Here is a 20,888-nt window from a genome sequence, read left to right on the forward strand (position 1 = left end):
CGTTGTTTGGCTAACTGACAGGTGTGACACCGCTTTACTAATCTGCTAACGTCCCTCTTAAGACTCTCCAACAAAAACTCTCCCAATAAACCCTTTGTTTCCAATTGATTTGCGCCGAAGTCACTATTGTGGGTGCAAGGAGAAGAGTTTTTTAGGCAAAGTTTTTGAAATGTCTCTAATATTTGCAAGTTCTTTTATAAAATATATTTTGTTTTTTTTTTTATATTTTTGTTACTATTTATCTTGACATAAAGAGGATGATTATCTTTTGGACTTTATGTTATATCCAGGGGCAGAACTGTTTATCTTGTTGTTATAGATTTTTTTTTTTTTTTCATTATGATTTATTCCACTTTTCATTCTTCCTTTTGGTGTTCCTCTTGTCTTATGGCCTAATTAGTAGCTTGAATGATTGAAAGCTTATTAAAATGAAATAAAATAATCATTTGATTGTAATTAGAGTTTTTAAACTCCACAAAATCTGTTGATAGGAGTAGGAGAAATTATATTGCTTTCCTTTAACATTGCCTTGGTAATGTCCACTTCACTGCACCCCAATCTCTTGGGATTTCAATGTTCATTCCAACTTATTTGGACCATGAACTCACCAACAAAGAACTAAAACATGGCATTAGCTTTGTTTTAGTTGGTTCAGTACGAAGAGGTGAAGAGATAACTTATCCATATCATTATCGTGTTCAGCTATTTATATTATAGTTAACATGCAACTTCAAGAGCTAAACAACCGCTTTTTTGAATCTAATATTGAGTTGCTTCTTTATGTAACATGCTTAAACTCAAGTGATTCCTTCCTTGCTTATGATGAGAGGAAATTAATGTGTCTGGCAGTGTTATATCTAGATAATTTTTCTAAAATTGAGCTTGTTGCTCTTAAAAATTAATTATTAATTTATGTTATTGATATGCGTACAAGTGATGAGTTCTCCTCTCTAAGCAGTATTGCTGATCTTGCAAAGCAAGTTATTAAGGTCAAGAAGGATGGTGTGTATCTTTAGTTTATAGACTTATTACTCTAACATTAGTTGCTACTGTTACAATTGATAGAGTATTTTCTACAATGAGGATTATCAAACATCAATTGCATAGTAAGATGAGTGATGATTGATTCAACGACTATTTGATGTCTTACATTGAAAAAATGTGTTTAATTTGATTTTTAATGAAGTTGTTATGCAACATCATCAAAAAATGTAAAATAAATCAATAAAGTTGTAATAATTTCCAATTTATCTATTATAATGCAATGCAATTTTTTTTTTTTTGCTTTGAATTGTGTCTTAATTTTATTTTTTAAAAAATATTAGTGTATTTATATTAAAATTTTGTCCCCCTAAAATGAAAAGCGGTTTCGCCTCTGGTTATATCTGAGGAATTAGTATTGTAATATGCCTCAATCAAATAATATTACCAAGGATGTAATAAGATGTAATTATCACTTAAGGCTTCGTTTGGTGTGGCTTTCTTATTGCTTTCTAAAGCAGTTTTATGGTACAAAAATTTTTGAGAGATTTTTGTACTAGAGAGATGCTTTAGAAAGCAGTAAAAAACTCGTCCGAAACAAAACCTAAATGAATATGTGTACAATTATTTGGCTTTGTGTATTGATTTTTTTTAAAAAAATGTTTTTGTTCTTTTCTTTGTGTTAGAATTAGATTGTGTATTCCAATGAACTCATATAACTATCATATTTTCTTTGAGATGATTGTAATACATGATAAATCAATAAAAAATTATATTGCATTTATCTCAAAATAAATTCGATGAATGTAATGCCCATTTCGACCAAATTTGGGATAATTAAAGTAGACGTGATAACCAAGGTTTCATTTGGAATAGCTTCCTTGTTGCTTTATAAAGCAGTTTTTTAGTTCCAAAATTTTTTGAACTAGCAAATTTTCGGCTACAAAGCAAAAAGCAATAAGGAATCTATCTAAAAAAAAATCTAAGTCATTTATATAATATAATCAAATTGTAAGTGCATAAAATGCAGATAAATTTTTAATAAATTTATTATTATGTCTAATAAAAAGGTATTCAAGTTGAATTATCAGACCATCTTCGTCGCACTGTTCATGTGCGCCATTTTTTTCCTCTCTACCGAACACGTTGGGAAGAAAGGCGCGAAAGAAAACGAACATTTTAGCGGCAAAATGGCGTTGGATTGGAGATGAAATACGGCATTTTTTGATCTCCCTGCATTTTGGAGTGAAAAATGAGATTTTCGGTTGGAGATGCACTTACAAAATTTTGTGTAGTATAAAAAGTTTGGCAAATTAGGGCAGACAAGAGACCCGGAATGCAGGAGAGAAGCCGCCAGCGCGCCGACTGGTTGGCCGTCTAGGAGCCATGGTACTTCCTTCTCCATGCCAAGAACCCTAATCGAGCCCCAGGTCCTCTCTCGATTCTTGTCTAATCGGTCAAACCTAATCGTCCTTGCTATATTCGATCCAGGGTATCGATCTCATCGCCGGCGGTAGGAGCAAGAAGACGAAGCGTACCGCGCCGAAGAGCGATGATGCTTACCTCAAGCTGCTCGTCAAGGTGATCAGATCTGAGTCGAAACGTCATTTCTGATAGTCGTTCCTCTGGTTTATTTAACGCGGCTGATTTTTCTTTCCGCTATGCTGTTCCGATAGCTATACAGGTTTCTGGTGAGGAGAACTGGAAGCAAGTTTAATGCTGTTGTTCTGAAGCGGCTTTTTATGAGCAAGGTCAATAAGCCTCCAATCTCGCTCAGGAGGCTCATCCAATTCATGAACGGGAAGGTCGATTTTGGAATTCCACGGATGCTTGTTCGTTCGATTCAATTCGTTACAGACTTTGGATTGTAATAAAGAAAAAAAAAAATCTTTCTGTGTTCAGGAGAACAATATTGCTGTAATTGTTGGAACCGTGACGGATGATAAGAGGGTGCATGAGATTCCAGCGCTCAAGGTTACTGCTTTGAGGTTCACGGAGACTGCGAGGGCGAGGATACTGAAGGCCGGAGGAGAATGCCTTACCTTCGATCAGCTTGCCCTTCGTGCACCTCTTGGGCAGAACACGGTACTAAATCTTCTACCCATTGCCATTCTTGCAGTCTGTTTGGTTGAAAACTTGAAATTAGGGTTTAGTAAACCTGAATTTGATCAATCCTATTCAAGAAGAATTTGATTGGATTTAGGCTTCTTTCGGGGGCACGCCGAATGCCAAACACATTTCTAAATTCAGATACCAACCATAATGAGCCACGTAAGCAATACCTAGCGCGGTACCGAGCAGTATCGAGCCGCGGTACCGACCAGTCCTGAGCCGCGGTACTGGCATGGCTCATTCTAGTTGGTCTCCAGACGGATTCGGCGTACGCATAGAATAATTTCTCTCGTTCGGAACAGCTTTTTGTTACTTTATAAAATTGCTTGGACTTTTTGTTTGTTACTTTATACACCTATTTTTTAGTACATAAATTTCGTTTAGAAAGCAGCAAAAAAGTTGTCCCAAACGAAGCCTTAGTAAAGCATAATGGTAAAACCGTTTGGTTCCCCAATTCTTAAATTTTGGCAAATATTTGTGCTATGCCCAATTTTCAAAAGTAACATATATAACAAGAACTTATGATAAATCAGAATATCAAAAGTATCAAATAAGGAGAAGAGGATCAACTTGATTATAATTTAAGATGGAGCATAAACATAAAATTAATCTGTGTTTTTACATAAATGGAAAATTTTATTTGCATTTTTAAGAGAACGCAAAATAATTTTGAGTTTTTAGAAGAAAACACATTAAATTTGCCTTTTGGAATGATTTCTTTGAGAGGAATTGTGATTATTTTTTCTAACTGTTTTTCTTTATTTTATGCTATTTATATATCTAACACTTAAAACTTTAATAGTTTATGCCCATATACAATTTTAATATAAAATATGTCACTCATGTATTGTATTACTGCGACCCATACCATTATTTGATGTTATTTACATATCTAACACTTAAAATTTTAAAATTTCATATTTACTACCTATATACAATTTTAATATCAAATATGTCACTACTATATTTCATTACTATCACTAATACTACTTTATAAACTTTGATATTTCATTCATTGCATCCATATTTGATCCATAGGTGGTAGGCATGAAATATTAAAGTTAAGGTGTTAGATATGTAAATAGCATGAAATAAAATGATATGTATGTAAATTCTCCTTTTTTTATTTGATTTTGTGTTTAATTTTTCTTTATATCATCTTTGTTTTGAATTTTAATTAGCCTTTTTAGTTTATATTAGCAAATTTAATTTTGTAAATATTTGTTTGCTATGTAAATTTCAATTTAATTTTCCTACATTAATTTCTTCATTTTTAAAAATAATTTTTAATATGATTATTTTTTAACTTTTCATAGTCTATAGGAAGTTTGTGTAAATTTTTATTTTGACCCTATGTTTTCAGCAGAATTTAAATACGAATTTTACCTTAATATTGCCAAACAGAATTTTTTATATTTTTTAAAATTATTAATAATAAGACAAGCTATAAGCATCATATCAGCCATATAATATATAACTTGCATCAAAAAATTTTCATGAGCATTAATTATTTTATTCTTCTCATTGAAAATATGCTTCTAAAAACATAAAAATATTTCTTCTGAAGCTAAATGATAAATATTTTCTTATATTACTTTTTATTTTGTAAAATAACAACTAAAACTTTAAGTGTTATTGATGTATTATCATATTCTCTTCAGAATAGTAGAAGTATAAATATCTATCAATTTAGTTTTGGCTTTCATGAATTGGGCATTGTATTAAATTCATGGTAGGCTAAATTTTTGCAAGAGTTATTATTTAGTCTGTATTTCTGTATTGTTACTATAGAGAGCATTGCCACTGTTTGTGGATTGTTTAGGAATATATTAGATTTAATCCTATATTCTAATTACTATAGATAGATAGGTTTTCATTTTGACATTTGAGCCTGTTTTTATGGCCTTTTTTCCTTTTTTTTTATTCAAGTTTTACAATGAAAATCTAGCTCTGATCCACTGTTTAGTTTAGTAGATAAGAGGAGAATTAGGGTAGTGAAAAGAGTGAGAGACACAGCTCACCTTGGCCTATTGATTGAGAGCTTAGACTTCCAACTAAAAAAGGTCTCAGATTCGAGTATTTGTGTATGCATTATGTTTGAGATTGCCTTAAATGTCCTAAATGTCCCAAAAAAAAGAGAAAATTGGGAGAGATTAACTAGCATCTAATAGAGACTAAGGGCATCTCCAACCGAAAAACCTATTTTCCCATCTGAAATGTAATAAAATTTCAAATTGTTGTAATTCGTCTTCAATCGAACTGCATTTCTTTCTTCTTTCGCACGCTTCCAGCGAAGGTAACAATCTCTCTCCTCTTTCGCGCTCGTCTTCGGCAAATTGAGCAACACAATTTTTTGGGGAATGTGAACAATCTGACAGCAATATTGGCTTCGCACTGTTCACCTATTAAATTTTGGCATGAGATTTGGAGTTCAAATGCAGCGAAATATTGTGGTATGTAGTTCGGTTGGAGTTGGTCTAAGGCTTTGTTTGGAATAACTTTAGATCATTATTTTTTTCGCTCCTTCAAAGAAATTTTTACCATAAAACTGTTGTATAAAGCAATAAGAAATAATCTCAAATGAAGCCTAAGAGATTACTCAAGTTCCAATACTCATGCAATAATCACAACAATGGCTTAAAATACCATAATTTCAATCAAAATAGAATGCAATCCAATTCAAGTTCTGAACAATCTCACCTCATTTTGTGAGCATCTCTGAATTGTTAACACTAATAATCTTTCCTGCTTATTCAACAACAGGTTCTTCTGAGAGGTCCTAAGAATGGCAGGGAAGCAGTGAAGCACTTTGGCCCAGCTCCTGGTGTTCCACACAGCCACACAAAACCCTATGTCCGTTCTAAGGGAAGAAAATTTGAGAAGGCTAGGGGCAGGAGAAATAGCCGGGGATTTAGGGTTTGAAATGTTTCTGATCAAACATTAATGCCCTAAACCCTAATCATGAGTATATCACAATAGTTTTCTGCACATCTTTTTTACAATAAATATCTCTCCTCTCTCTCTCTCTCCTCTCTCTCTCTCTCTCTCTGAGCATTTGCAGATCACCAATGAGAGAGAAATGAGGAGCATTTTTGCTATTTTAATTTTTAGATTTGTCATATTTTTGTTTGATTGTTATTATTTTAAAAAAAAATTTCACTATAAGAAATCTTTTTGTATAATAAAATGTGATAATTGTAAGAAAAAGTATTATATAAATTCGGGTCGGCGGGTCAGGTTCGGGTCGAACTCGAAATTGACTCGGCACTGTTCGGGTCAACCCGAACCTGACTCGTTTTTAAAAATGGGTCAGGTTTTCGGACCCGAACCCGACCCAATTCGGGTCCGGGTCAACTCGACCCGACACGAATGACCCGAAGTTGACCTTAAATTGTTAATTTTCAGGTCAAAATCGGGTCAATATTCAATTTTAGGGACAAAATCGGGTCAAAAACGGGTCAATCTCGAATTTTCGGGTCAAATATGAGTTTTCGTGTCACTTTTGGGTCAATTTCGGTTACTTTGTCAACCCGAATCCGACCCGATTTTTGAACGGGTTGATTTGTTCAACCCAAACCAGACCTGTTTCGGGTTCGGGTTGACCCGAACCCGGATTTTTCCGGGTCGGGTTCAGGTCGGGTTTCGGTTTGTGTCAAAATTTGACATCCCTACTTTCTATTAGAAAATTCCATGAAAATATAAGACCCTCATCCATTATTCTGCGTGAACACCGGATGCCATTTAAAACAAATCAGGATGCGCTAAATCACTTTTTTGCGGTGTACCTATGTTATGAACCATTATGTACCAAACGACATGACATTAATTCGCACTCAGAATTATCCGATGTCCGTACAGAATAATTCTCCTCCAGCCATTATTACTCTATAAAGCTGTCATTTGCATTAGCAGCAGCTTCACTCTAAAATTTTTTGGTGAATTAATATTTACCCATTGATGCCACCCAAAAAAGGCCAGCCCAGACAAAAAATGCACTCATATAAAAAAAGTCAATTGATAAGTAACAAAATGGATAAAAAAAACATAAATAACTAATCTTAACATTTCCACAGTAAAGTGTTCAATCAATCAGTCTGAACAGCCTGCACAAAAAATCATATAAGACTGAGACCTAATTGCTCTTCCTATGTACATTCCCCCCCTCCTCTTCCAATGATTATCAAAATTAGCTGACTGCAGGTCTCTTCTTATTATTCTGACCTTTAACGTATAAATTGAATACCTTTTTCTTCACAAGATTTATATATCTTAGCATTCAAAGAAGTTGTCATCCATTGCAGACTTGGACCAACTACAACCGGCAGTCCAGCCAAGAACGCCGAGGATCACGTCGACGCTTGAGCATGCATTTATCTGCAAATGGTTGGGAATTAGGTGAAACATATTCAATCACATATAATAGAAAAAAATAAAAGAACAATTTATAAAAAGTATAATTTAACACAAATACTGCTAATACAAATATGGGCAAAGTCTAGTTTCAAAAAATAACTTACTAGATTCTCAGAAGTCCCTTCTATGTGGAATAATAGAACGCCCATGCCCTTTTTCCTATCGACCTCAGCCTGAATAATGCTATTGAGAGTTAGGAAGGGAATCATTTGGTAGATATCTGAAGACTTACAAGGTCAAAAATCACTAACCACACACGAGCATATCGTCATTCCAACTGCAGTCAAAGCTGATGTAACTTCAGCCATCATGCCTGTAATTGTTATCATTACATCAATCCGAGGAAATCAAATTAAGGTTTTGTTTGGGACGGTTTTCTTACAGCTTCTTAAAATAATTTTTTAGTATAAAAACTTTAATTTTTGTATTACAAAGCTGCTTCAATAAGTAATAAGAAAGCCGTCCCAAATGAGGCCTAAATAAATATGAAAATGGAGAGCTTTACTCACCTCTTCGATCAATGCATATTACACAAAACCATTGCACCGAATGTTCTTCTATACTGTGCCACAATGCTATTTTGCTCGCTTTCCAACCCTCTAGACCAGGCAAAACTTCTTTATTATACATTGAGATAGTTGAATGCATCAGCTCAGTAAATCCATCACTTGAAATCACAGAGCTGCCATTAACCTTAACGCTTCCTTTTTGAAAAGCTTTGTTATGCTTCCCGTTAATCTTAGGAATGCCTAAGGTATTCTTAACGTGTACCAGGTTTTCACGGTGCTTTTTAATTGAAGGAAGTTCGTCAATACTGGCGAGTATTTTTTCCCATATTGATTTTCTGTCATTTTGAAGGATGGAAAACTTGGGATCATAATCATTCTCTTTCTCGAGATCAGCAACAAAATCATTTACTGTGTCTGCAGTAATCTCAGCAGCGGAAAGTGCAGCCTGCTCTCTCAAGAACTAATTAACAAATGATTTAATCAGTCGAGCAATAGAAAAAGAAATAAAATCTAAGTAGTAACAAAAGAACAGTTCGTACTTTCATAATCTTGTGCCGGGCACTGCGAGTCTTTGCATGCTGCAACCACTGACGATGCCTTTGGAAAGCAGATTTGCTCGATAATGCCTAATGGCATGTTCATTAGATAAATTAAAATTAAGTCAAATCATCCACATTACGAAACCATTTTCTTAAAATAAAAAAGGGATTAGATGAATGAATTCTCATTTAGCACTGTTTCAATCTTTCTAAAATAAATTACTGTTAGCCCGGTTCATCCTGAACCGGCCCAGAGGCCGGCTATTATTTACAGGAGGCGGGCACTTTGCCGCCTCCCATTAATGTTCCGCCTTATGCCGTGGGCCCCACTAGAAGCAAAGCAAAGAAAGATAGGGGGGCGGCTAGGGAGAGAGGGAAAGAATTTGAATTAGGAAATCAATGTAGTAGTAGTACGAGTGGTTTTAGGGTTAGGTCATAGAACTTCTTCTAGAGATTGGGAGAGAACGATCCTCCTCTCAAATTGAGGATCAATTGTATCTTGCTTTGTTTGTCTTGCTTTGGATTTCCCTAATACAATCGACTGATTTTGGGTTGTTTTCATCACGTTCTTGTGTGTTTTCTTGCTGTTTTTATCAATTACTACTAGGGTTTCTTGCGAACTCAAGTATTTCCTCTTGGATTACTTGCAAACTCAAGTATTTACTATCAATTACACGGCAAACAAACCAATGAAATACATGCAAATTTGCAAGTTATCAAACAAACTCCATCCACTTATGACGGGCTAAACAATAGTTTTCCAGTTGAAAATATTGTGCATCTATCCTTTTTGTAACTAAAAATTCAGTACTCTGTCAGAATGCCTGTTATAGGAGCCATAACAGCCTCAAGAACAGTATAAACACATTAAAGTACTTAATAGGAACATTCAAATCTAAACAACCATATACTGCCGACAAATAGCATATTCAACAAAAAAACTCAAATCATGGAGATGGCAAAAAAACTGTCTAACAGGTTAAAACAATGAAGAGTGTCAATGAAAACCAGAATACTAACATTGTATGTAATTATCTCCACAACTTCAGCATTTGCCAGAGCATGCATTGGAGAAACGAGATTACCATTGACCTGCAGGAGGCAAAAAAACAAATTGATGTTCCAGTGTTCTTATTTTCAACTCTGACTAATTAAAACAGCACACCTTTGCTGCCACCATTTTGTTCCCAATATCAGTGTGTATAAGATAAGCATAATCAATAACGGTAGCTCCCTTGGGCAAGTTCTTTATCTGCATAAGTCATCAACCAGAGTTTGAAATAGTCAAGGTTCTTGTAGAAACAATCAGAGAAAGAAAAAGATCTACCTCTCCTTTAGGGGTAAAAACAAATACACGGCTCCCTAACAAGTCTCGCATGACAGTATCTACAAATTCTCTTGAACTCATGTTGCCAACAAACTCTTCTTGCCACTCCCTTATAGCATTAAGCCAGCCAATCTATACAGAATCAGACAATAAAGACAGGCAAATATTTTCTATTATTCACATTTCATTAATCAAACATTTAAGAACTTGCAATTTGATTATAACAGCTGGTGTACCCTGAGAGCAATGTCTGCATTGTTCAAGCACATTGGTTTTCCTTTCAAATTTCTTCCACGATACAGTCCATGTCCATCCATGTCAGTGACAACTCGTCCACTGTAGTGAGCAGCAATACCTCTCACAGCTATCAAATCCATCTCTTCTGTCCTTACCTGCCAAATTCTCCAAATCATGGGTGCAATAAGCGGCGCAGTAATTACCACATAAGTAGTAGATCGGAATCTAATAAATAACTGGATCATATCCTCCCAAACTTAGGCTTTGTTTGGGACGGCTTTCTTATTGCTTCATAACACAGCTTTCTAGATAAAAATTTTTAATTTTTATATTTGAAAGCTGCTTTAAGAAGCAATAAGAAAGCCATCCCAAACACAGCCTTAGTAATAAAAAATGCATAACAAGAAATCACCTGAACTTCTAACCGGAACATGCTTTCATAGAGAAATGGGATCACTGTTGTATGAAGGCTTTGATAACCATTAGGCTTAGGAGTTGCAATATAGTCTTTCATCTATCAAAGAATTTTGCTTATCAAACTCCATAAGTTGAATGATAAAGTTGATAAAGCATATGCATTAAACTCACAGCAGATGGTATGGGAGTCCATATCCCATGGACAAGACCAAGAACATGATAGCATATCTACATGAACAATGAGTTCATTAGCGTGAGGAAAATCTATAAGCAAACTAGGAGAAAACCATGAGAAAAAGCAGTATATTACCTGTTGTGCACTGCATAAAGGCCCAACACCGATCTGTGTCTTTGGTGTTATGATAAGGCGGAGCTGGTGACAGGGTAGCATCATAAAGTTTCAAATGGTGAAAACTGTCAAGTTTAATTTTATATCCATACTACTATTATGACAAACCTGTGCAATTTGATTAACCTCCTTTATTGAAGTTTTTGATTTCAACATCTGCTTGTATATACTGCAGTATAATCAAAGGTTATTCGGTTTAAGGATTATTCAAAGAAGAATCAAGAAACTTGTGGTATTTACCAGAAAACTGAACGAAACCATGTATGTTTTCGGGTTAGTTTCAACAGTAAGAAAAGCATTACTTTGATGTTATTCTTTATCTTCAACAATGAATTAAATTCTACTATCGAAACTAGATCACTCTAGCCAATTTCTAAAATGGCAAATCACTCTGGTCAACATCTAAGATGGGCAAGGCAATTGACTACCATCAAGGCACATGCATTAGCCAACTTCACTCTCCTAAGGGTTTCAAAATGAAAAAAAAGATCCATGAAGACTTGCTTAGCACTCTCTTTGTCGATAGCAAGGAGTCTGAATCTAAGAGCCCAATGGATATCATTCTAACTTCTGCAATATAAATTTACTTTTGAGTGACAAGCAATCAAGTAGAGTATGACAGCTTACTTGTTGGCTTGTGCTTTGCTTTAGCAATAGGAACCAAGCATCTCGCAGTTTTCTTCGACTCCCAATTAACAATCAATCAAATCACAAACCCTAGGGCGTATCATAATATCTTTTCAAAGTTTAAAATGAAAAAAAACAAAACTACTTTTGAATCACAAATCCCTCAAATTAAGTCAATTCGCTGAATTATTGTCCAAGTACAGTAACAATGATGGCTGACTTGCAATCTATTTAACTTGCCCTAGTATAAAAGAAGTTGAAGCTATAAGAGTTGATCTCACAATGAGTTGGATTGATCCCTTTGTCAAACACACCATAATAGGTCAAATCCTATAGCTCAGATCAAAGATCAAAAGAGATTCAAAATCAAAATAGCATAATATTTGTTCATCGATGGCCAAGTCCTTAGGAGATCACTGTCTCTAATAATCTCTCATGCGCACATGAGACCAAGATTGCCGACATCTTAAAAAGAAACATATTTTGGGGAGTGTAGGAAGAACGATTGACCATCAGACTCTATGACAAGGCTACTTCGGTTGATTTCAATAAATGACTTGAAAGAATTTTCAAGAAAGTACATTCCATGCCAAAAGTTTGCTATTTCAAATCTACAACCACCTCATAAGCTTCAAATGATCATTATTCCTTAGTTATTTGTTGTCTGAGTGATGAACCTACTTGGTCTTTTATGTCCAGCACACAATAAGGGGTGATTTATACTAGTAATGATCGACTATTTTATGAAGTAGATTGAAGATAAATCACTCAAACTGAGCATACATCTTGAAGGCCATAGTTGATTGTCAGCACTCAACTTGCCTTTGCATAACATCCTTATGAATCATGACCATTGGAATTTACTCACAATTTCTATAACTCACTTGAGAAGATAAAGATGCTTATATCGTAAGCAATTGAATTCAATTCTCCCTAAAGGCATGCGGATCCGCATTGAAGCTAGCTTTAGTTCTACCATCCTCTTTTACCCATAAAAAAATACCTTGTTGGATTCATTAAAATAGGAAGTTTTAAAGATGTGATAAGGATGAACGATTAGTACCCCTGTCAACCGCTTGCTCACCTTATGCGTCATCTCAATTTTAAAACTCTTGGATTTCTTCTTTTAGAAGGTTATCTTGCTTGAGGAGTCGTTTCCTAGCCAACACAAACTTTAAGCAAAGGCGGACACCTCAGCAAGCAGTGGCGCCTCCAATCTCAACTTTTCAACTGCAATTGTCGGAGTTAAGGTAAGCAAAGTTATTGCTAGTGTAGTGGGGATCAAAGGTGCAGCAATAAAAGTTGTAGGTGCCAGGATCTTTGAAGGGGTAATAATCTAGACATTTTCCTATTCTCCCTCTCCTTCATCTACAACCTCCACTCACCATCTCCTTCACCTTCTCTTTAGTGGTTATGTCACCTAGATCTTCAAAAAAATATTTATTAGTTAAGGTTGAATTAAATTCATTCCTTCATACTAACATCCTCTGGTTTACAAAATCCCCTTGAATGATGCAACCTATAATTGCTGACAATGATCCTTTGGTCAAATTGGGTCAAGAATCTCCTATGAATAAATAAATTAGGGTTCATAATAATCTGAGATGATAAAATCATGAAATCTTAATCAAGTTTGTCATCATTCCCCCCATCATCTGCTTTATGCTGAAGGTGATAATTTTCTTCAAATTTAAAACCATGTTACTGCTACTATATAATAAGCACTTAGCACTTATCTAACAACTAACTTTAATCAAAATTCCGCTCTCGTTATCGAGAGAGGTAATTAACCATAAATGCTTGTGTCTATGAGAAACCTAGAACCATAGAAATTCATCACAAAATAAGGTGAAATCTCCTAGTTCTATCTTTTCCACAATCAAATCAGTCTTCTGAAAATTTGACACTAAATGCAAAAAACTCTCTTAGCAAACCTATGGCGTGAATTTTTTTAATTCCACATATAGCCCTCTCCAATATCCATGAATTGTCTAGCAGGAATGCAATGCATGCACCTCCATTAATGAATGATTCTATTGTGTATACAATTCCCACATATGCTAAAATCCTACCATGGTGTACTCTCTATGATTTTCATGATTAACATTTTCTACATAAAACACCTATGTTTGTTGGCCAAAATCAATAAAGCAAAAAGCATCTGAACAATTGATTGTATATATTGGCCAATTCCTTTATGCATGGTATGAAAATTCCATTTAGTTCAATTGTATATGTATTATCATTCTTTATAAAACTTCCATCTTCAAAATGATAGTCCAAGAATTAGTTTTTGATGCCCACTAGTTAATTTAACTTTACAAGAAAGATGTGCAAGTGCACTTTGCAAGAAAGAAATTTGAAAATTTTTATTACTCAAGTAGGACATGAATGTGATGGGGCATGGGTCTTCTAGCAGGACCCTAACCTACCTTGAAAGTTGCACATGACATATATTAATAAGAAAAGAAAAATACAAGCGGTAGGAAAAGAGGCCTACTCCTCCCAACACACAAAACAAAAAGGAAGAAGGTTACATCAGTAAAAGCATTCCATACAACCGTACAATACAAGGAACAACCAAAATGAAACAAAAAAGGACCCCTCAAGTGAGAAGGAGAGCCCCTTCATTGGTTTGCAATGTGCACAAGAAGGATAGAAGGAGAGCACTCCGGCGGGGGACCCTAGCCTACCCAATGCTGCATAGTTCGACAACTAAAATTTTAAATATTAAAAACATCAAAAGGGTTTTTATATTCTTGTGATATATTAATAGTCTATTAACCGATAGGCTTCGGCTTGGTTTATATGAAAATTATAGTTGACATTTTAGTTTTTAATATTTCGTCGTGACACAATATTTTGTCAAATAAAGAAATTACAAAACAAACAGGAGAAACTTGTTGAGCTGCATGTCCTTACCTGTATAATTCCTTGCAAGCTGAACAAATTTCTATTTTAACGGTCATAAAATCCAAAAATTGGTCCTGCTCAATTTTTCTCCTTAGAACCTTCTTAGCCTGGATAGGATCAAGAAAATATTTAGTGTTACATGTTACATGGATCAATATTCAAAGTTAGAAAAAATTAACCGCAAACCATGGCTGAATCTAAAGAAACAACTATACATGCCTCTTCAAGTTCCTTTTCATGCTCTTTAGAAAGATCCTCAACTCTCTTCTTGAGCTCGGCAAAATCATGAGGATGTGTATACATAAAAGACAAGTATTCCAATTCTGACTGCATGAACAAACGTATTATGATTTAAATAAGCATAATTGTGTGCTAAAATGACAATATTACAGGTGTATGTAAGCATTCAACAGTGTACACAATTTCCCTAAATAACTCTACCTTTTACAAATCAAGTACCTCGACTAAATACCGAAAGATAACTTATCAAATCATACTTTCAACCAAGAACCAAATGAATCAACAAGAAGACTATGCAGATAGGCACAAAAACCTATGACCATTTAATCAAAGATGATATTTCTCCCCGAAAGATTAATTTAGTTGAAATCCAATGAAGATCAAAAGGTCTAATTCCTATTACCATAACAGGATTATTTTGTGAAAATTGGAAAAGGGTTTTTTATTGCATCAAACAATGGGACCCAATGATGCACCTACACTCCGCTTAAAGAGGGTATGCAGTGTAGGACACGTGTCGGACACGGACACGCATCGGACACGGCATGGACACGTGTCCGACACGTCATTGGCGTGTCGCAATTTAAAAAATTAAAATTAAAATCAAACACACGGATCCGGTTATTAAATGAGGTATCGCTAGGTACATGCTCGGTACCGCTCTATACATGCTCGGTATTGCTCAATATATGTTCGGTACCGCTAGGTACATGTTCGGTACTGCTAGGTACATGCTCGGTATCACTCGGTATCTTCCCATACAAACAACTTACGAACTTTAAAAACAAGCAGAACTTCAAAGTTTTTCCTAACTTCGGTCAGGTCGAACCCCGCCAGGGGGCAGCGCCCCCTTGGACCCCCGGCAGACCGGTATATTGTTGTATTCATGTTGTCTTATTATTGGTGTATTTTAATTTCACTTCATATCAATTTAATTTGATGTATTCATATGTATGATTGGTTTGTTAGAAAAATGAGCTCTGCTGCTGGCAGGAATGGATTAGGTAAGGTTCAAAAGAGCCATCTGTAAAAACTGATAAGCCATTATGAATTCATGTTACAAAATTAGGAAAAATATTTGGAGGAGGGAATGTGTCATTAAAATGCAATTATTGTGGTGGCACCTACAAAGGATCTTATTCTAGGGTGAAGGCACATCTACTTAAAATTTCTGGCCATGGAATAAAAATGTGTCCTAAGACTACTACGTCGCAAATGATTGCTTATCATTTTTACTATAATGTCACCTTAATTTCTATATATTATATTAAAAAATTATTATGCCGTGTCCACGCCGCACCCGTGTCCTATATTTTTAAAAATTGCGGTGTCCCGTGTCTGTGTCGTATCGTGTCCGTGTCGGCGCATCATAGATGGGACCCCTTTGAGGTTTCACTAGTTTGGGGAGAGGTTCTTCTGTTGCAACAAGAAAAAACCAAAATTAATATGAAATTAATTAATAAATTAAGCCCAGAGATGAACAGGGTGATGCAAGTGATCAAATGCTTGAGAGATTGAAATAAGCATATATCCAAATTTATGACATAAAAAAAAAAACCTTATTTCTTTCTTCAAGTCTAATAACTTAGTTGCTAGCTTCAAAGACATCAACAAGATTTCATGGCGCCCTGCATGAATATCAATTTCTTGTTTAATAGAATTTAAAGTGGTTGCCTACCTTCTAAAATTTATGGTGTACTCTTGTGCTATTCTCAAATATAACTGCATTACATCACATTGTACTATTACATGCATTACATCACATTGTACTATTCTCAATCCATATGTATTATTTTCATGCAAATATTCACGGGAAATTGATAGTTAGTATAATAATTATAAATCTATTGCAGAATTGTCGATACATAAAATTCAATTCAATCCAAGTGATAAGATAATATATCAAAATCCTTAAAAAATTTCTACATAAATCCTTATGAAATTAATTGCTAGAAAAAATAGGACATGAATTCATACAAAGATTTGCGATAAATGCTTACAAGTTAGAAATCCCGATAAATTCGAGTGTTAGTTCAATTTAAAATATGTTTGATTTGATTTTATATCATGAATTATCAACCTTAGATTTTCTTTTCATCACTTCTTTTGAATATCACATCCAAAAATTATTTGCATGTTATCTAAACAATCACATTGACTTTATGCTTGAAACTACTATTGGAGATAAAATTATGTCCACAACTGATAGTGGATAGTAGAGAAACCTAAGACGATGAAGAGGCAGACTTGCATAAATGACTCATGGATTTATCTACATTAAGTGTAACAATTATGCTCATATTTGCTTAACAAATATTACTTATCGCAGCTAATTTTTTTTAGAATAGATGTAGAGCACTATTTGTTGTGAAGTTGTTTCCTCATGCTACTTGTGATTTCAACTATAGTTCAGTGTTTATTGCTTCTACATTTTGCTAAACCTATAATTTCCTTGTTTCAATTGCAATTCAAGCTTATTCTACCAATACCTCTCACTTTCCCATGAATTTCTTCAGTCTACTGTGATTCTTAAAACTAATTTCTTCTCCCCACACATTATGATTATAACTCTTGCAACTGGCCTCTATTGTGATGCATGTGGGCTTGTGGCTGATCTTCTACAATATTCATGTTATTTAGACTTTTGGTAGTGTACTTATTTGATCTTTATGGGCTATTTTTTTAACTCAAATAACATGGAATTCTAAAAGGAATTTTAATTATAAATATTAGTCTAAACATATACAAAACTCAATGAAGTTGCTCTGAATACAGTTCTAGTTAGATGCTTTATTCCCTCCACCATGAGTTTACTTCTTGATCAAATAAGAGACTGAATATTTTCGACCGACATCATCTTCTTGCCACAAGTGAGAAGCTAGGTTTGGTGACTTCATTCCTTCTATTTTCCTTTTCTAAAGTTTTTTAATAGTTTGACTGCGCAATTGTTTTAAACAAATTTGATACAATATAAGTTTCTAGAAGTGTTGAGTTTTCAAATAGTTGCATAACTTTTGTGGTTTCAAGTTTTTACATATTATTTATAGTTAAAAACTATTGAATTATCACCAAGAAGGCATAGCTTCAATAGTTTTAGCAGACGAGAATCAATTACTTCTTATAAGGACTGCAAAACATTACTGCAAGATGTTCTGTAGTTGCCTTCAAACAAGACCAAATTATACAAAAGTTTCCGTAGTACCTTAATATGGTACATTCCAAGGAGCTTAGCTAGAGGGGCAAACACTTGCAGGGTTTCCAAAGCAATACTAGCCTGCATACAAAGCAACTTTAAATAAAGATAATTAAGAAATGTACCTCAAAACAAACTATAAAGTGAGAAATACCTGTTTGTGCTGAGGCATGTGAGTTAGTGTGCGCATGTTATGCAACCGGTCAGCCAATTTTACAATGATCACACGAACCTACAACATTTTGTTCAATAATGTCACATAAATATGAAAAATGCTGAAAAGTATATAGATGAAAATACCTCTTCTGTCATGGCAAGAAACATCTGCCTCAGATCGTCAGCTTTTACATCTTGAACTGAAATGTCAGGATCTTTGCACTGAAGCTTTCCCAACTTAGATACCTAAGTTGTGTTAAAAAAAAAAACAAATAATAAACAAAAAATAAATAAAACGGTACCCTTGCTTTCTAAGAAAAAATAAATAAATGCTAATAACCTTAGTCTCCCCCTCAACAATTCTTCGCACTGTAGAACCAAACTGTTTCTCTATTCTTTCAAATGTTACCACATTGGTGTCCTCTACAGTGTCATGTAGCAAACCAGCAGCAACTGACTCCCAGTCTAGCTCCTAAATAATCCAAAAAAAAAGTCAATCAATCTTTGGTCATGACCACAACCCACAGCAATATATGTAACTTGCTACTGGAAGTCATTTATATATTATTTAAATGTCTGAGCCTGACTTACAAGGTCTCCCAAAATACGAGCTACTTCCACTGGATGAATAATAAAAGGATCTCCACTTCTTCTCTTCTGACCATCATGTGCTTCAAAGGCCAGCTGCACTGACCAAATGAGAAATCTACATGTAATCATTTGCTTCCATAGATTTTACATGGAGTATCAATGCAAGATGTCAAATACATAAACCAAAGATGCATGCTTTAGAGAAATTAGTTACATGCATGGCTAACACTTACCCTCAGAGCATCATTTACCAATTCCAACTCCTCTGGTTCAAGATATGAGATCTTAGGTTTTAAATCCTGAGTACATGTGTTCAAAATGGTATAAGATTCATAATCATTAATCTAAACATGGCGTAATGCATTGCTAAACCCAAAGTTTGGCCATTTAAGCATCCAAAAATTCTATTCTAATTATTCATTGAATTCTGAAGACCAGCTTGACATCTTCCAATAAAAAAGGACAGAATAAATAGATATAGATGGTACCTCCCATAGAGATTCTGGTGAAATGTCATGTGAAGATTCTGAAGATGAACAAAGAATCTTCCAAGTTCTGCTAGAAATAGGAAAGTTGGGTGATTTGATGCATTTTTGAGATGTCACAAAATCAAAATTTTTTCTACGGCTCAGTTTTCTGCCACTACTATCTTCGCATCCCCAAGGAGCCTATAAAACACAAAAAACAAGATATCAATATGGAATCTTTGTTCAACCATGGAAAAGTTCAACTGTAAAGCTATTAATAATACAAAATGAAAAATTTGCCGAAGATCTAAAGAATTATTCCCTCCAGATCAATAAAATATTATTTCGAATTTTCAAACTATATCCTATGGCAAAATGGATGAATCACACAAGATCTATAAACATATACATAGGGTCACAAAATTATTCAAAGCATGTAGCAATGCAGGTAAATCTGAGATAATCAGACATTTCTCTAGCTTGCATGAAAAAAATACTGTGCATTAGGCGGAGCATCAAAAATAGGCATTCACAGGTTGTATCTTATGGTGCATAACAAAAGGAAAGTGGCAAATGCCATCAGTAGTTACTTCCACCATAAAGAAGCTAAGTTTGTTAAATTCAGCCAATACAATGGAGCAAACTAGACATCGAGTTTGATAAACTATACAGATTCCTAAGTTTTACCCAATTTTCCCTGACTTTAATCTGCATCCTCATTATAACATGTCTATCTTGCAGAGATTTATCAGAAATTTTCATCGCAGAGAGAGAAATCAAGATTTTTTCAAGGTTTGATCCAGACGTGTGCAAAATTATCCCGTTATGGCAAATATGATGTTTCATACAGATACTCATAACTCAAATAAAATCTCTACTCAAAATAGTACGTGGATACCCCAAGCTTGTCAATCCTTTTATCTACTAGCCTCCTAGCATCCCTTCTATAAAACGAAAACAGCAAAGCTCAATACTCACAAGCCAAAATCCATCCGCATAAAATTCTTCACGTAAACCAGTAAATACTCACATAAGTCAAGCCCTCAGGCCGACTACTCCTGCGTGATGGCCACTTCCGACTATTTGAAAAGCACTGCGGCCATGGTGTGCTCGCGAGCGAACCGGTGAGAACCCTCGGCGCCTTCCAAGCGCATGATAGCACACTGCACTCATACCGCACGCTTGTATCGCCCTTTGATAGCGTGCAAAGACTAACGCATTCCACCGATACTGCGCATTCCACCAACCCTCAATAAATCTATTTTAAACCCGACAAAGCAAGAAGCCAGCGAGATATGGAAACAATAAGCCAATAGAAAGAGCGGCAAACCCTACCAGACATCGACGGCGCAGAAGCCATAGCGGAAAAAGGAAACAAGAAATCTCATCGACTCGCCAACAAGTACAAGACGAAGAACCGCAGAGCCAGCAGAGAACGATGATCTGCCTCGATTCAAAAGCTGCTTCGATTACTATATCAGAACGCGATTCGCGTGGAGCTGAACGGGTGGGAATTAGGATAGTAGGAACCGAGCAAGAAGGTGAGCGGCGGAGGAAGGGATAACGAGGACGAGCGACCACACAAAACCCGCACCTGAGGATTTTTTTTACCTTTCGCTCTCTCTTTCTCTCTCTAGAAATCGGAGGCGCTAAGAGAGATAAACCTTTTGGTAGCGGAGGATATTTCGGGAAGAGAAGGTGAGCTTGCATTTTCCACATCATCAGTATTATATTAGTTTTTTAAATAAATTTAAATAGACAGTTGTTTTTTTTAAATGCCAAAATTACCCTCACTCATTTCTCGAAAGGATTGCAGG

The 20,888-nt window shown here is 35.1% G+C and overlaps 2 protein-coding genes across 3 annotated transcripts; one reads left to right on the forward strand and one right to left on the reverse strand.

Moving 5' to 3' along the window:
- The first annotated feature begins 2,281 nt into the window (after positions 1 to 2,281).
- Positions 2,282 to 6,116, forward strand: LOC110108995 (60S ribosomal protein L18-2). Of its 2 annotated transcripts, none has more exons than XM_020839880.2 (5): positions 2,282 to 2,370; positions 2,473 to 2,562; positions 2,658 to 2,786; positions 2,884 to 3,066; positions 5,857 to 6,116. In XM_020839880.2, the coding sequence occupies exons 1-5, from the start codon at positions 2,368 to 2,370 to the stop codon at positions 6,013 to 6,015; spliced, it is 564 nt and encodes a 187-aa protein (XP_020695539.1). In that variant the 5' UTR covers positions 2,282 to 2,367; the 3' UTR covers positions 6,016 to 6,116. The 2 variants fall into 2 exon arrangements, with proteins under 2 accessions (XP_020695539.1, XP_028547804.1); XM_028691971.1 differs by having other exon boundaries at positions 2,666 to 2,786.
- A 991-nt stretch (positions 6,117 to 7,107) lies between these two features.
- On the reverse strand, positions 7,108 to 20,525 carry LOC110109010 (putative GTP diphosphokinase RSH1, chloroplastic). The gene is made up of 24 exons (XM_020839901.2): positions 20,407 to 20,525; positions 20,102 to 20,301; positions 19,093 to 19,272; positions 18,838 to 18,903; positions 18,605 to 18,697; positions 18,354 to 18,485; positions 18,158 to 18,259; positions 18,012 to 18,089; positions 17,867 to 17,938; positions 14,644 to 14,751; positions 14,434 to 14,531; positions 10,993 to 11,053; positions 10,846 to 10,908; positions 10,707 to 10,763; positions 10,531 to 10,632; positions 10,118 to 10,273; positions 9,882 to 10,013; positions 9,720 to 9,806; positions 9,575 to 9,646; positions 8,555 to 8,641; positions 8,016 to 8,475; positions 7,758 to 7,819; positions 7,611 to 7,679; positions 7,108 to 7,467 (listed from the first exon to the last, which is right to left on the reverse strand). The coding sequence occupies exons 1-24, from the start codon at positions 20,429 to 20,431 to the stop codon at positions 7,363 to 7,365; spliced, it is 2,667 nt and encodes an 888-aa protein (XP_020695560.1). The 5' UTR covers positions 20,432 to 20,525; the 3' UTR covers positions 7,108 to 7,362.
- Positions 20,526 to 20,888: the final 363 nt, after the last annotated feature.

The sequence above is a fragment of the Dendrobium catenatum genome, unplaced genomic scaffold, assembly GCF_001605985.2.
Source record: "Dendrobium catenatum unplaced genomic scaffold, ASM160598v2 original_scaffold_96786, whole genome shotgun sequence".
Lineage (NCBI taxonomy): Eukaryota > Viridiplantae > Streptophyta > Magnoliopsida > Asparagales > Orchidaceae > Dendrobium > Dendrobium catenatum.

Bases quoted from the DNA above. Each gene is read 5' to 3' on its own strand.
- LOC110108995 (XM_020839880.2), top strand. The intron at 2,563-2,657 runs GTGATCAGATCT...CTGTTCCGATAG, and splicing joins ACCTCAAGCTGCTCGTCAAG to CTATACAGGTTTCTGGTGAG. The intron at 3,067-5,856 runs GTACTAAATCTT...ATTCAACAACAG, and splicing joins CACCTCTTGGGCAGAACACG to GTTCTTCTGAGAGGTCCTAA.
- LOC110109010 (XM_020839901.2), bottom strand. From the start codon at position 20,431: ATGGCTTCTGCGCCGTCGATGTCTG. The intron at 18,698-18,837 runs GTAAGTGTTAGC...TGGTCAGTGCAG, and splicing joins TGGTAAATGATGCTCTGAGG to CTGGCCTTTGAAGCACATGA. The intron at 18,090-18,157 runs GTATTTTCATCT...AAAATGTTGTAG, and splicing joins TTCTTGCCATGACAGAAGAG to GTTCGTGTGATCATTGTAAA.